This window comes from Citrus clementina, unplaced genomic scaffold, assembly GCF_000493195.1.
Source record: "Citrus clementina cultivar Clemenules unplaced genomic scaffold, Citrus_clementina_v1.0 scaffold_7, whole genome shotgun sequence".
NCBI classification, from domain to species: domain Eukaryota; kingdom Viridiplantae; phylum Streptophyta; class Magnoliopsida; order Sapindales; family Rutaceae; genus Citrus; species Citrus x clementina.
In genome coordinates, this window is record NW_006262075.1 from 19,620,699 (window position 1) to 19,633,149 (window position 12,451).

Consider the following 12,451-nt stretch of genomic DNA (forward strand, 5'->3'; position numbering starts at 1 on the left):
ATCCGATGGCCATCCTAGTTAATATTAATTTCAAATCACGTATCATTGTGATTGCATTTATATATACATTTCTTGCAATTTTATTTTTTAAAGGTAGAGGGTTCCGTAAAGCTTATAATAACTTTTTATGTCTTTATTTCTTATCAGTATTCAAATTTAAGTGGTTAATTAAATTGGTTAGAAACCAATTAGGACTTTCTTACGAAATTGAAAGCCTGATACCATCATAAATTCTATCTCAGGAAGTCATATAAACAATTAATAAAACAATAATAATAATAATAATAATAATAATCTAAAAAATAATGTAGATGTGTTTTTAAAAAAAAATAATTTAGATGTAAAACTTCAATGCTGATCCAATAGCAAATGAAAAATTAATTAAAAGGATAATGGTAGATAGGTCCTCCAATATTTTTAACATTCAAAATTACAAACCATCATGGAATTAATCGGGCCAAAACATATAGCCCACAATTTTTGAATCCACCAATTATTTTTAAAGAAAAAAAAGAAAAAATCAGTCAAGGTGAAACGTGTGAATGATAAATGAAGCTGAAGCTTGAGTGAATTCTATGTAAATGACACAGTATAAGTCTGATTATATTTTAACAAATCTTATTATATCCGTACTTAATTTACAAAGCCTCATATAACATACTCAATAACTCTACTATAGAGTTCGATATATAAAAGACTTCTAAAAATAATTAAAAATCTAATAATTTCATCCCAGATTACATTTTATTTTTCATTTAATTTCTCACATCTCTCCATCTTTCAAATTAGACGAAGCTGAGCAACTTTCCCCGAATTATTATCCTTAACACTACAAGAATTATGCTTACAACCGAACCTAAAGAAACCCTTCATCATCCCTGGCTTATTATTTTTATTAGAAGATTTCATGCTGCAGTTTCTAGGGTTTTTGGTGCACTCCTTCAAGGCTACCAAAAAGGGGTCTGGTTGATCATGCTTATTATTGTTCCAAAGACCTAGACCTTTTCTTGAAGAACTTTCTGGACACGTGACCGAAAATTTTTTGCTCTCCTCCTGACATGGTGGCGGCGGCAGCTTTGATGAACAGTGCCCGTCGCCATCGAAACCGTTGTGGATGATCACCTTGGAGACTCCAGGCTTGTTCTCCCACGAAAAGGGCACATTCCCTTTAGAGTGAAACTTGTTACTTAGGCTCATTTCTCATAAGCTTTGCAGTTAAACTCAAATTTAGCTAGGATTTATATAGAAAAAGTCATTCTCGTGGATGTTTACAAGTTATAAAATTCATATTTGTGAGGATGTTTACAAGTTATAAAATTCATATTTATCAATAAGAGTCCTTTTCTAGTGTGGAAGTCGACACATTATATTAAATTATGTTATTAATAAGAGTCCTTTTTCAGTGTGGATGTCGACACATTATATTAAATTATGTTTTGGAAAATTATGTTTTGGTGCTATATACAGGTAATGTATAGCTGTAAATAATGCAGCTATCTCGTAGTGTGTAAAGTCTAATAATTTGTATTTTATAATGTGCGGACGTTTTCATATAGAAGGAAAAAAAAAATTATTCGAGTGCCTTAGATGATAAGGGCCATTCATATAAATTTGGACAATGAAAGTTGGGTAATTAGAATTTTTAAACAGAAGTGATGGACAAAAAAGACACGCAAAGTAGGGAAAAATGAGACCATGTTCGTATGAGTCCACATCATGATAGAGAGTAAGAACAAAATGGAAAATTTAGGCGATATTCTTCTATACTTTCTTGTGCATCAAGTAGATGGTGAGACGGTGTTATAAATTAATATATTAATTATTATTTATTTGATAAATGAAACTGTATCTACATCACATTAAATTTTAAGGGGAAAAAAGAAAAAAATAGGAAACATGCAATGAATTATGCACATTTATTTCTTTCCTAGCTATCTTGCCGCAAGGAGAAATTTTAGAATACCTCAGATGTATTACAACCAATTGATACAAACATGACATGTGTAGTTGAATTTAATACAAACACCACTTGCATGATGGTTTTTCAAAATAAATGCACATATGTCATAACATTATTTGTTTATTCTATAACAGACATGGTATATACCTCAGATGTATTAGAATTTCTCTGTCGTAAGATGCTACTTAGTGCAAGGAATGATGAATACGATTGAATGTTATAGAAACATCCTGAAAAAAAGACTAGATATTATTTTAAGAAAAAGAATTGGAAATATGCAAGGAATGATATATTCTTTCGTTGTCCTTGTGATCATTTTTATTTGATAACACATCCTATAACAATAAGAGAGATTATCAGTCATTCACCCAAAACTTATTTTGTTATAAAAAATACTACAAAAACTTTAATTTGTTCAAAAATATTGCAAAAAATTTAATTTGTTCAAATTTCTGTCTATTGTTTATAATGTGTATCAATTGTCCAACCAATAGACAAAACTACCCTCACAAAATAATTACTACTATAAGTTGTGTTTACTTTTGTTTTGTCATTTCATTAAAGTAATTATTATGTCTTTTTAGCAGATGGTTAATATGAATTGTGTACATTGATTTTAAAATTAAACAAATTCAGATTTTTATAATATTTTTTATAATGGGATATGTAAAATTAAATAAATTCAAACTTTTGTAAAAAAATTTTTTAATAATGGGATAAACCTCGGGTGGACGGATAATAATTTTTCTAGATATAATAACTTTTTGAATAATTAGATATAATAATTATAGCTTCGTGCAATCTTTTATTTTGTTTACGTTTTGGCTTACGCTTTTACTCTCTTAGCCATTTTTTAAAGACGTTTAAAGAGAGTTTCTTCTTTCCTCTTTCTGTCCTTAATAACTCTTTAATTTTACTCTTATGTTTCTAATAAAATTACTTTATTTTGATTTTGAATAAAGAAGAAAGTCTTAGATGGTTCAGGGCTAGCACAATGATTAAGTTTGAAATCAATCAATATTGTTTGCATGCTCATATGAGATATTCACTTTGCTTGCTTTTATGTCTTTAGAGTTGTTGATGGCTTGGCAAATTTGAGTATGTGAGAATGATTCTTGTGTATCATAGGAAGATTTATCTATTTAAAGAGTCTTTTAGAGGACTCTTAGAATCTTTCCAAATATTAGTTTCTTTAGGAACCAATTCTTATAATTCTATGTTCTGTCTTTTTCCTTTTTATCTTTAATAATTTTACCACCATTTAAGTAACAAAAAATTGATAATAGTTATTAAAAGAAAAACCAATTAACTTCTTACAAATATTTTTCTTTTTATGCAATCATTTTCATATGAAAACGCCAATTAATTTATTTTAAATATTTTTCTTTATATAATCATTTTCATATGGTCATGAGGTCATCAAGCATTTCTTCAAAAAAACTTATAAATCTTTATTTCCATTTTATTACAAAATTAATATCAGCAAAGATGTTTAAAAACTCTCTTTTATATACAGAAGAAAAATATGACTCCCCACATCCTTGACCGTTAGCCACAAGCCATATCTTAACGACTATTTCCCATTTCCCGCCAATTCCGATATTTTCTTTTTGGGGGGTTTTATCTTTTTCTTGATTCCGAAACCTCCTCAATAGATTTTGAATGAAACAAAACCTACTAATTTAATCTTTAATCCTAATTAACTCACTTAATAAAATCTCTAATGGAGACCCCAAACCCGCCTTCTTTGATTTCTCCATTGGAGTTCTACGCTCATCTTCTCCAATCAAACCTCAAATCCAGAAACCCATTTGTGGGGAAATTGGTTCACGTTCGTATAATCAAATGCGGGCTTCACTTAAGCGTTTTCTTGAAAAACAGCCTCATGAATTTCTATGCAAAAACGGAGTCAATTTCTTACGCTAAGAAAGTGTTCGATGAAATGCCTGTGAAGACCTTATGTTCATGGAATACAATCCTTTCAGCTTATGCAAAACAAGGTAGACTAGATTTGGCATGTGAAGTTTTTAATTTGATGCCTAATCGGGATTCTGTTTCGTGGACTACAATCATTGTTACGTACAACGAGATCGGTCGTTTTAAAAATGCGATAAGAATGTTTGTAGAGATGGTTAAGGATCAAGTTTTACCGACCCAGTTCACAGTTACTAGTGTGCTTGCTTCGTGTACAGCTTTAGGAGATTTGAGTGCAGGTAAGAAGGTGCATTCATTTGTGCTTAAGACTGGCCTTAGTGGGTGTGTTAATGTGACAAATTCTTTGTTGAATATGTATGCTAAGGTTGGTGATGAAATGATGGCTAAGGCTGTTTTTGATGGGATGAGATTGAAGAACGTATCCAGCTGGAATGTTGTGGTCTCATTGCATATACACTCTGGTCGGTTGGATCTTGCTCGTGCTCAATTTGATCAAATGATTGAGCGGGATGTTGTTACATGGAATTCAATGATAGCGGGTTATAGTCAGAATGGATATGATTTTGAAGCTTTGGGTATGTTTGCAAACATGTTGAAGGATTCTTCCTTAAAGCCTGATAAGTTCACCTTAGCTAGTACTTTATCCGCTTGTGCTAATCTTGAGAAGTTGAAACTTGGAAAACAGATTCATGCTTATATTATGAGAACTGAGTTTGATGCCACAGGACCTGTGGGAAATGCTTTGATTTCATGCTATGCAAAGGTTGGTGGGGTTGAAATTGCTCAAAAGATTGTAGAGCAGAGTGGGATTTCGTATCTTAACGTTATAGCATTTACAACGCTACTAGATGGGTACATCAAGATTGGGGATATAGGCCCAGCTAGAAGGATCTTTGACTCATTAAGAGATCGTGATGTGGTTGCATGGACAGCCATGCTTGTGGGATATGAGCAGAACGGCTTGAATAAAGATGCCGTGGAGCTTTTCAGATCAATGGTTAGAGAAGGCCCCAAGCCAAATAACTACACTCTGTCAGCCATGTTGAGTGTCAGTTCAAGCTTGGCTTCTTTGGACCATGGCAAACAAATTCATGCAAGCGCCTTAAGATCAGGAGAAGCATCATCACTGTCTGTGAGCAATGCTTTAATCACCATGTATTCGAAAGCTGGAAACATCAATGCTGCAAGGCGAGTATTTAATCTTATTCATTGGCGCCAGGAGACTGTCTCTTGGACTTCTATGATTGTAGCTTTAGCTCAACATGGTCTTGGAGAAGAGGCAATACAACTGTTTGAGAGGATGTTAGAACTTGGTATAAAACCGGACCATATAACTTATGTTGGCGTGCTCACTGCCTGTACCCATGGGGGATTGGTGGAACAAGGGCGGAGATATTATAATATGATGAAAAATGTGCACAAAATCAAACCCACCCCAAGCCATTTTGCGAGTATGGTTGACCTTTTAGGGCGTGCTGGTTTGCTACAAGAAGCATATAATTTTATAGAAAATATGCCACTTGAACCAGATGTAGTAGCTTGGGGTTCACTTTTGTCTGCTTGTAGGGTTCATAAGAATTTGGACCTTGGAAAAATTGCAGCAGAGAAATTGCTTCTTATTGAGCCTGACAACAGTGGGGCCTACTCAGCCCTCTGTAATTTATATTCATCCTGTGGAAAATGGGAAGATGCGGCTAACATTAGAAAGTCAATGAAGTACGTAGGTGTGAAGAAAACTCAAGGATTTAGTTGGGTTCAAATCCAGAACAAAGTTCATGTCTTTGGAGTTGAAGATTGGCTTCACCCTCAGAGAGATGCAATCTACAATAAGATGGCAAAAATATGGGACGAAATAAAAGAGATGGGTTTTGTTCCAGACACTGCGTCTGTATTGCATGATGTTGAGGAGGATGTGAAGGAGCAGATGCTTAGACATCACAGCGAGAAACTTGCTATTGCATTTGGTCTAATAAGTACTCCGGAGAATACTACATTGAGGATCATGAAGAACCTCAGAGTCTGCAATGACTGTCATTCGGCCATTAAATTTATCTGCAAACTTGTGGACAGAGAGATCGTTGTGAGAGATGCTACTCGATTTCACCATTTCAAGAAAGGGCTGTGTTCATGTCGTGACTACTGGTAGCTTAAGGATTGGATATTTGATTTGAAGGAAAATCCCAACTCTCCATTGTACAGAAGTTCATGGTATCCATAGGTTCCTTAACATGTAAAAAATTCCCTTTCATTTATTTGTCAGCTGTTAAATGTTCCAGATGTCTACTTTGATGACCTTTGTTTGGAAATCCGCTGTTTGGTGGTCCACTGGAAAACAGCATCTTTGTGACATTGTCTGCCAGTCAATCAGCTCAGCATTTGAAATCTGGTATATGCTTGCACTGTCTTGTTCTTCTGCACACAAGTTTAAGGCTTCTTGCATCTATGTCTTGACTTCTCTATTCGAATGCCGCAGTCAAATCAAAGCTGAAAAATTGTCGTTTCACATCTTTGGCAAGAAAACAATCCCAGGCATAGTTGGCAGAAGCTAAAAACGGTGTCCAAAAAGCACTGCCAAAGAAGAAGGAGCATAAGCTTCGCCGCAGCTGCCTCCCCGCACAGCAAGGCGTTGCAAGTGTTTGGAATTTCAATTTAGAGTTGACGTTGTTGTGGTGTTGGCTTGCTTCTTCTTTTATTTTTTCCATGCCTTTTCCTCTCCAAGTAAGAGCAAAGGATTACGAGGGATTAAATTCAGTGTTGAGCTGAGCTTAAATTAATGATTAGAATTGTTTTAAATTTTTTTTTTTTATTTATTTTATCTAATAACCATTGATTTATCGCTCAATCAAAACTCGGCTCAACATTGAACATGTATCCGATCATGAGATGCTTACATATATGCTCCTCTTTTGGCCCATGTTTCCTCTTCTATCAGATATTTGGTCAAGCAGCTGGTGGGCGCGAGAATGGGAATTGGGCCTGGTGGACCAACTCATTAGGGGTCCTTCAAAAGGCAGTGAATTTTCAGCGTGGGCTGAAATGTTCCTTTCACATTGTGGGCTTGTCACATAATGCCGCTTTTAAGGTTTTTTTTTTTTTTTTTTTGGACATAATGCCGCTTGTAAGCTAAAGGCAAAAAAATGGTTACAGTCGTATCATTAGAAGTTCCATAAATACTTCTTCGTTAATCTTGTAGAATTCTTATTCTATCACAATTACATTTAAGAATAAATACAAATAAAATAAGGACACGATTGGTAGTGAAGTGTTGTATATTTTAAGATATAGTTGAAGGATAACATTTGTCCATAAGATTTTTAAAAACACAACTTTTGCACAGTAAAATTAAAACGAATGGCGAAAGTTATAAAAACCTCCGGTAGGCTTCATTCAAAATCGAAAATTAAGAGAAAAGACTAAAGTTTAATTACTCACTTGTAGTTTTAGAAACAATTTCGTGAGGTAAGAAGCACCAAAAATAGAAAGTTTCGAACATTGTCTAGGAAACACATCACCGAACAAATAGTTTTTTGTTTTGTGTGATTTGATATTCTTAAAACACTCCAATTGTGATGCCTTTAATTAGTCTACACTTATAAATCTTATAAGAGTTAATAGGATTTAGAATCACCAAAATTCGTTTTGCAATGAGAGAAATAATGAAGAACATGAATACTAGTTCATGATCATTCATTTAACCAAACAAAATTATCGCTCGCTTTTGAATAATGGCACCAAACGTTATCGTGAGTTAGACCCACTCACTAAGTTTTTCTTTATTGGATGTGATCTGATCATTCTAATACTTTATTTAATTAAATTAGTTTTGAATAAATAAATAGCATAGTTACATAATTTTGTCTTTAACAAATTAAGCTCATATTTTATAAAATCAAGTGGCTAATTGTGGGCTTATTTTTTGTGACATGTTTTTATGTTTTTTTGTAATCCATATTAGGTTCAATAAAAGCCCAAAATTCTATACCCAAAATTGGTCTAGAAGTCCATAATCATTCATGAACCGAAACATGACCAATATGGTTATTTTACATGCTTGATTTTAATCCTAGTGTTTGATTAAGGATTTATGAAATTTATTTTGTTCTTTAAATTGTTTATGGAACATCAAATTTTCTATGTTAAATCATATTTAAGATATATATTTATTCTTTAATGAATATCGATTTTCCTAAAATTAGAAAATTTAGCTTCTCATATTCTAGTAACTTATTTTTCATTTCTATTAGTTGTGTGGCATTTTAAGTTCTTTATTATAAAGTAGTATAACCATTTTAATGATAACTCTTTATTTATTAAAAGATGCTAATCTCTTTAGTCATCGATTATAACTTTTCTGATGACCTTAAGATGCATTGCTAATACCCTTTAGCACTAATGATCTTAAAGTTTCTATCTTTAGCACTAATGATCTTAAGGTTTTTACAAGTTATGAGTAATACTTAATAGTAGTTCAGAACCATCTAATTAATAAGAATTTTTGGATTTGTTGAACATATTTCATTGTTTCTCTATGTTATGGTCTCTTCATTATCTATGTCCAGAGAAAAGCATGGCTTATGGTTTAGTGTGTTACGCACTTATGCTTTATCTCAAAATCAATCTAAATGAACTTGGCATAAAAAATGTAATTTGAACGCCTTCAAATATATTTCACCTTGGCCAAGAATTTCTCATGCCAATCCATATTAACTTACAAGGGACAATTTTTTTGTTTATTACAAAATGATGAATTTCATATTAGCCATATACTTGTCTTCTTTCACAGCCAACCATGACAGCTATTGTTGGATCTCATCCTTGATTAGAAATCAATCATTATGCTTTCACATAAAATAGATGTCTATTACAAGACACTGTGATGCCTTTAGTCTAAAGACCATTACTAAAATAGTGTCTGTTACAATATATAGAAAACCATTAACACTCAAAACCATATGGCTTATTATTATTTGGTCAAGTTTAGTAAACTTGTTCTTGCAACAAGTACCTATATGTTTGACTTGACATTTCATGTTAATGATATGAAATTCACCATCCATTTTAGTATCACATATCAGAAAGGAGTCATAAATCTATCGCTAGGAAGAGGAACTATTTTAAAAATATAGTACAAAGGCACAAAAGATACACGTTTCATATTCTCGACAATCTCGAGAATGTATTCTTTAACTATTTTACTTCTTGAACTAAATTAATTATTATAATTAATGAATATTGATAACTTTGCCATTTTATAAATATAAAAATACTAATTAAATACAAGAATTCCCTAAAAGCAAGCGCCATTTGATTGGCCTTCAGGGCATATCACTAATAGTAGTTGTTATAGAGTAAAAACTATAGCTGTGGAATAGAAATTAATAATCTTAATACATAGCTAGGAGAAAAAAATTACTGAGCTACCAAAGCTGAACTACAATGTGTAACCAAACAACTTAGTAGCTCAATTGTCGCAAACCAGTCCCAAACACACCTACTTATATTTATTTTTTTCTTTTATCTTTACTAGGACTAGGCAAAATCGAGTTCGAATTAACCCAATCAGATTTCAAGTTGGTTAGGTTAGGGAAAACTCTTCTGAATTTAACCTAAATTTCAAGTTTGATCGGATTCGATTATACTCAAATTGGATCAGATCGGATCTAAAATTCGTGTTGAGTTTGGGACAATCGGTTTAAGGGCAATTCTGAGCTATTTTTGTTAATTTTGAGGCTTTTTTATAATTATTTAGTTATTACAAGATTACTTTTATGTAATTACCTCATTTTAGTCTGTATCCACTAATTTTCATAAATAAAAAATTGAAATATGAATTGAAAAATTTCGGGAGCTCGGAGGACTTGGTGATGATGGCTATCGGTCTCGACCTCGATGGAACAACTGTAGATGGCTTTGCGCATATTAAGCGGAAGCCGATAGATCAAGCAGCAGCGAGTCTCGTTGATGGCTTTGCAGGTTTCGTTGGTGATTGCGGAAAGAGCAGATCCAGTCGAAGTGAAGTGGAGCAACCATTGATGCAACAATCAGCAGATCTGGTCGTTGGCGCAACAAATCTGGTCAAAGTGTTATGATGTCACTGGCCTGCCGTTGTGCTGACCTGTTGTTGTTGCTTGTTAGTTGTTTGTGTGAGCTATGAGAAAGAAGAGAAGGAAACAGGTGAATTGTGAAGTGTGTACATGTTTCACGGAGACATATGTTTCAGTCATGTATAAGGCTCTGATTGACCAAGAACCATCTTAGCAACATCGTGAACCACTGAGTTACAGGAGCTTGGGTACATGCATGTTTCACGGTAAACAAACTTAAAACATGAATCTTTCATTTTTATTATGTTGATTACCTTGATTTTTGAGAAGTTTAGTATTTTTTAAATTTTATGGAGAGGGAAAGTATCTGCTTCAGTTTTCTAGAGAGAAAATGGAACACGTCACAATAAAGAAGATTGTACACCATTCTAAAGAGAGAGAGAGAGAGAGAGAGAGAGAGAGAAACCACAGAAATGGACACTCATCTTAGGTTACGTAACGCATGAAAGCAAAGGAAGAGGCCACTTTTGAATTTTGATGCATAGATTTGTCTCTTTTCCTGCTCCACTCCACCTTAGCGTACGCATTTGGTTTCCTTATGAAATTATATTTTTGCCCTCAACAGTAATACAGATGTGTTCAGAATCCTGAATCGCGAATCCTACTCAATGAGTAACAAGGAGATTAAATTTTTATTAGGCAAAAAATATATATATATAGACGTGATACGTTTGGTCGGGCTTATCTATTTGTGAACTTAAAAATAATAAAATAAAAATAACAATAAAGGGAATCACGTTTATATATCATGCTTAGTCTTACTAAGAGTCGACTCGTAATCATAATCCAATCAAATTAAAATATAATTAGTGGGATTTTTTATATAAGCACGATCATTGAGAGGTTGGCGTGATAGGGCAATGATGAATATTCTCCTAATATTTAAAGATACACATACAATGAATGACAGCTTATTATGATTGCATTTAATTCATTTACCTACATTTAGGGATGGCAATGGGGAGGGGACCAATCTCCCCGTATCCATCTATGATATTTTGCGTATGTCGCCGTCCCCGTCAGAATTACTTGAGAGAATCCTTATCTCCTCCCCGAATAATAACAGGGGATCCCAAAGGGTCCCCGATCTCCGAATAACTAATACATTTTTTTTCGATTTTGATTTAATCATATTAAAATAAAAAATTCAAATAAAAGTAAAGTTCGAAATATATCTTACATTAATATCCATTACAAAAGTCACATATATTAAATTAGTAAGTAATGCAGCATGCAAGAGATACAAACTTTTTTTACAAACTATCATGAACAAATTAATAGTCTAATACCAAATTGTTACAAATAAAATCGAATTTATTTGTAACAATTTAAATGTGGACTATTAATTTGTGGTGTAGACACTTTATAAATGTGGACTATTCTCTTTACAATACAATAGTTAAATCGGAGTAAATCAAGAGCAAATATTATATTATATTATATTAGATATTAAAATTGTGATTCGCTGTGGGCAATTATAACATCTAAAAATAAATAAAAAATAGATTTAAGTCAATAAAAAATAGATTTAAGTTTAAAATATTTAAAGAATATTAAAATTAAAAAATTTTAGGCTAATAGAATCTACTCGGTTTTTTTAATGTCCTAAATAAAAATTTAGGACTTTAATTAGTTAATTAGGCCCAAAAGTTTAATAATATAAATATTTTGATTTTTTTATTTTTACCAATATTTATAATTTTATTATTTATTTAATAGTAATTTTAAAAAATTAAAATAAAATTAAAAATTAAAATGGAGAAATGGGTAGGGGATGGGGATTCCACCTCATTCCCGTCCCCTCCCCGAATAAAAAAATTGGGTAAAAAAATTTCCTTGTCCCTTCCCCGAATAAGAAATTGGGTATGAAATTATCCCCATACCCTCCGTGAATAGAGAAAATTTCTGAGGGTACCCGTCCCCATGGAGATTTTTGCCATCCCTACCTACATTTCCAGTTTTATACTCAACATGTATTAAAAAAATTAATAATAATAATAATTCTGTTAAAACACATACGTTATATGAATTTAAGTTTTCTTAACGCTGGGTATGACAATAGAGTTAAGCTTTGGTTTCAAACTCAACATTATAACTTATTTTCGCAATTCCAAATTAAAAAAGAAGGTTGAAAATTTGAATTAGATAAACTTACATAGAAGTGTTTTTAAGAAAAATACATTTAAAAAAAATTAGCTATCAAAGTAGCAATAACACAAAAAATTAAAATTTTATTTTTATACGAAATTAGTTCTATACTTATTAAAATTTTTACATGTTGGTTTAAAGAATTTGTGTGTGGGAGAGTGAGAGAAGACATTGAACGTCTAAATATAAGATGTACTTAAATGGATAATGACTTGATTTTTATTTACTAATTCTTATTATATATTACTATATATACACGTGTGATAAAAAATTATGAACGATTTGAGTATAGATCAGTTTAGCA

General features: G+C 32.3%; 1 protein-coding gene across 1 annotated transcript; it reads left to right on the forward strand.

The window, feature by feature from the left end:
- The first annotated feature begins 3,610 nt into the window (after positions 1 to 3,610).
- On the forward strand, positions 3,611 to 6,041 carry LOC18037424 (pentatricopeptide repeat-containing protein At2g22070). The gene has a single exon (XM_006428026.2). It carries the CDS (start codon positions 3,684 to 3,686, stop codon positions 6,039 to 6,041), a length of 2,358 nt encoding a protein of 785 aa, XP_006428089.1. The 5' UTR covers positions 3,611 to 3,683.
- The last annotated feature ends 6,410 nt before the right edge of the window (positions 6,042 to 12,451 follow it).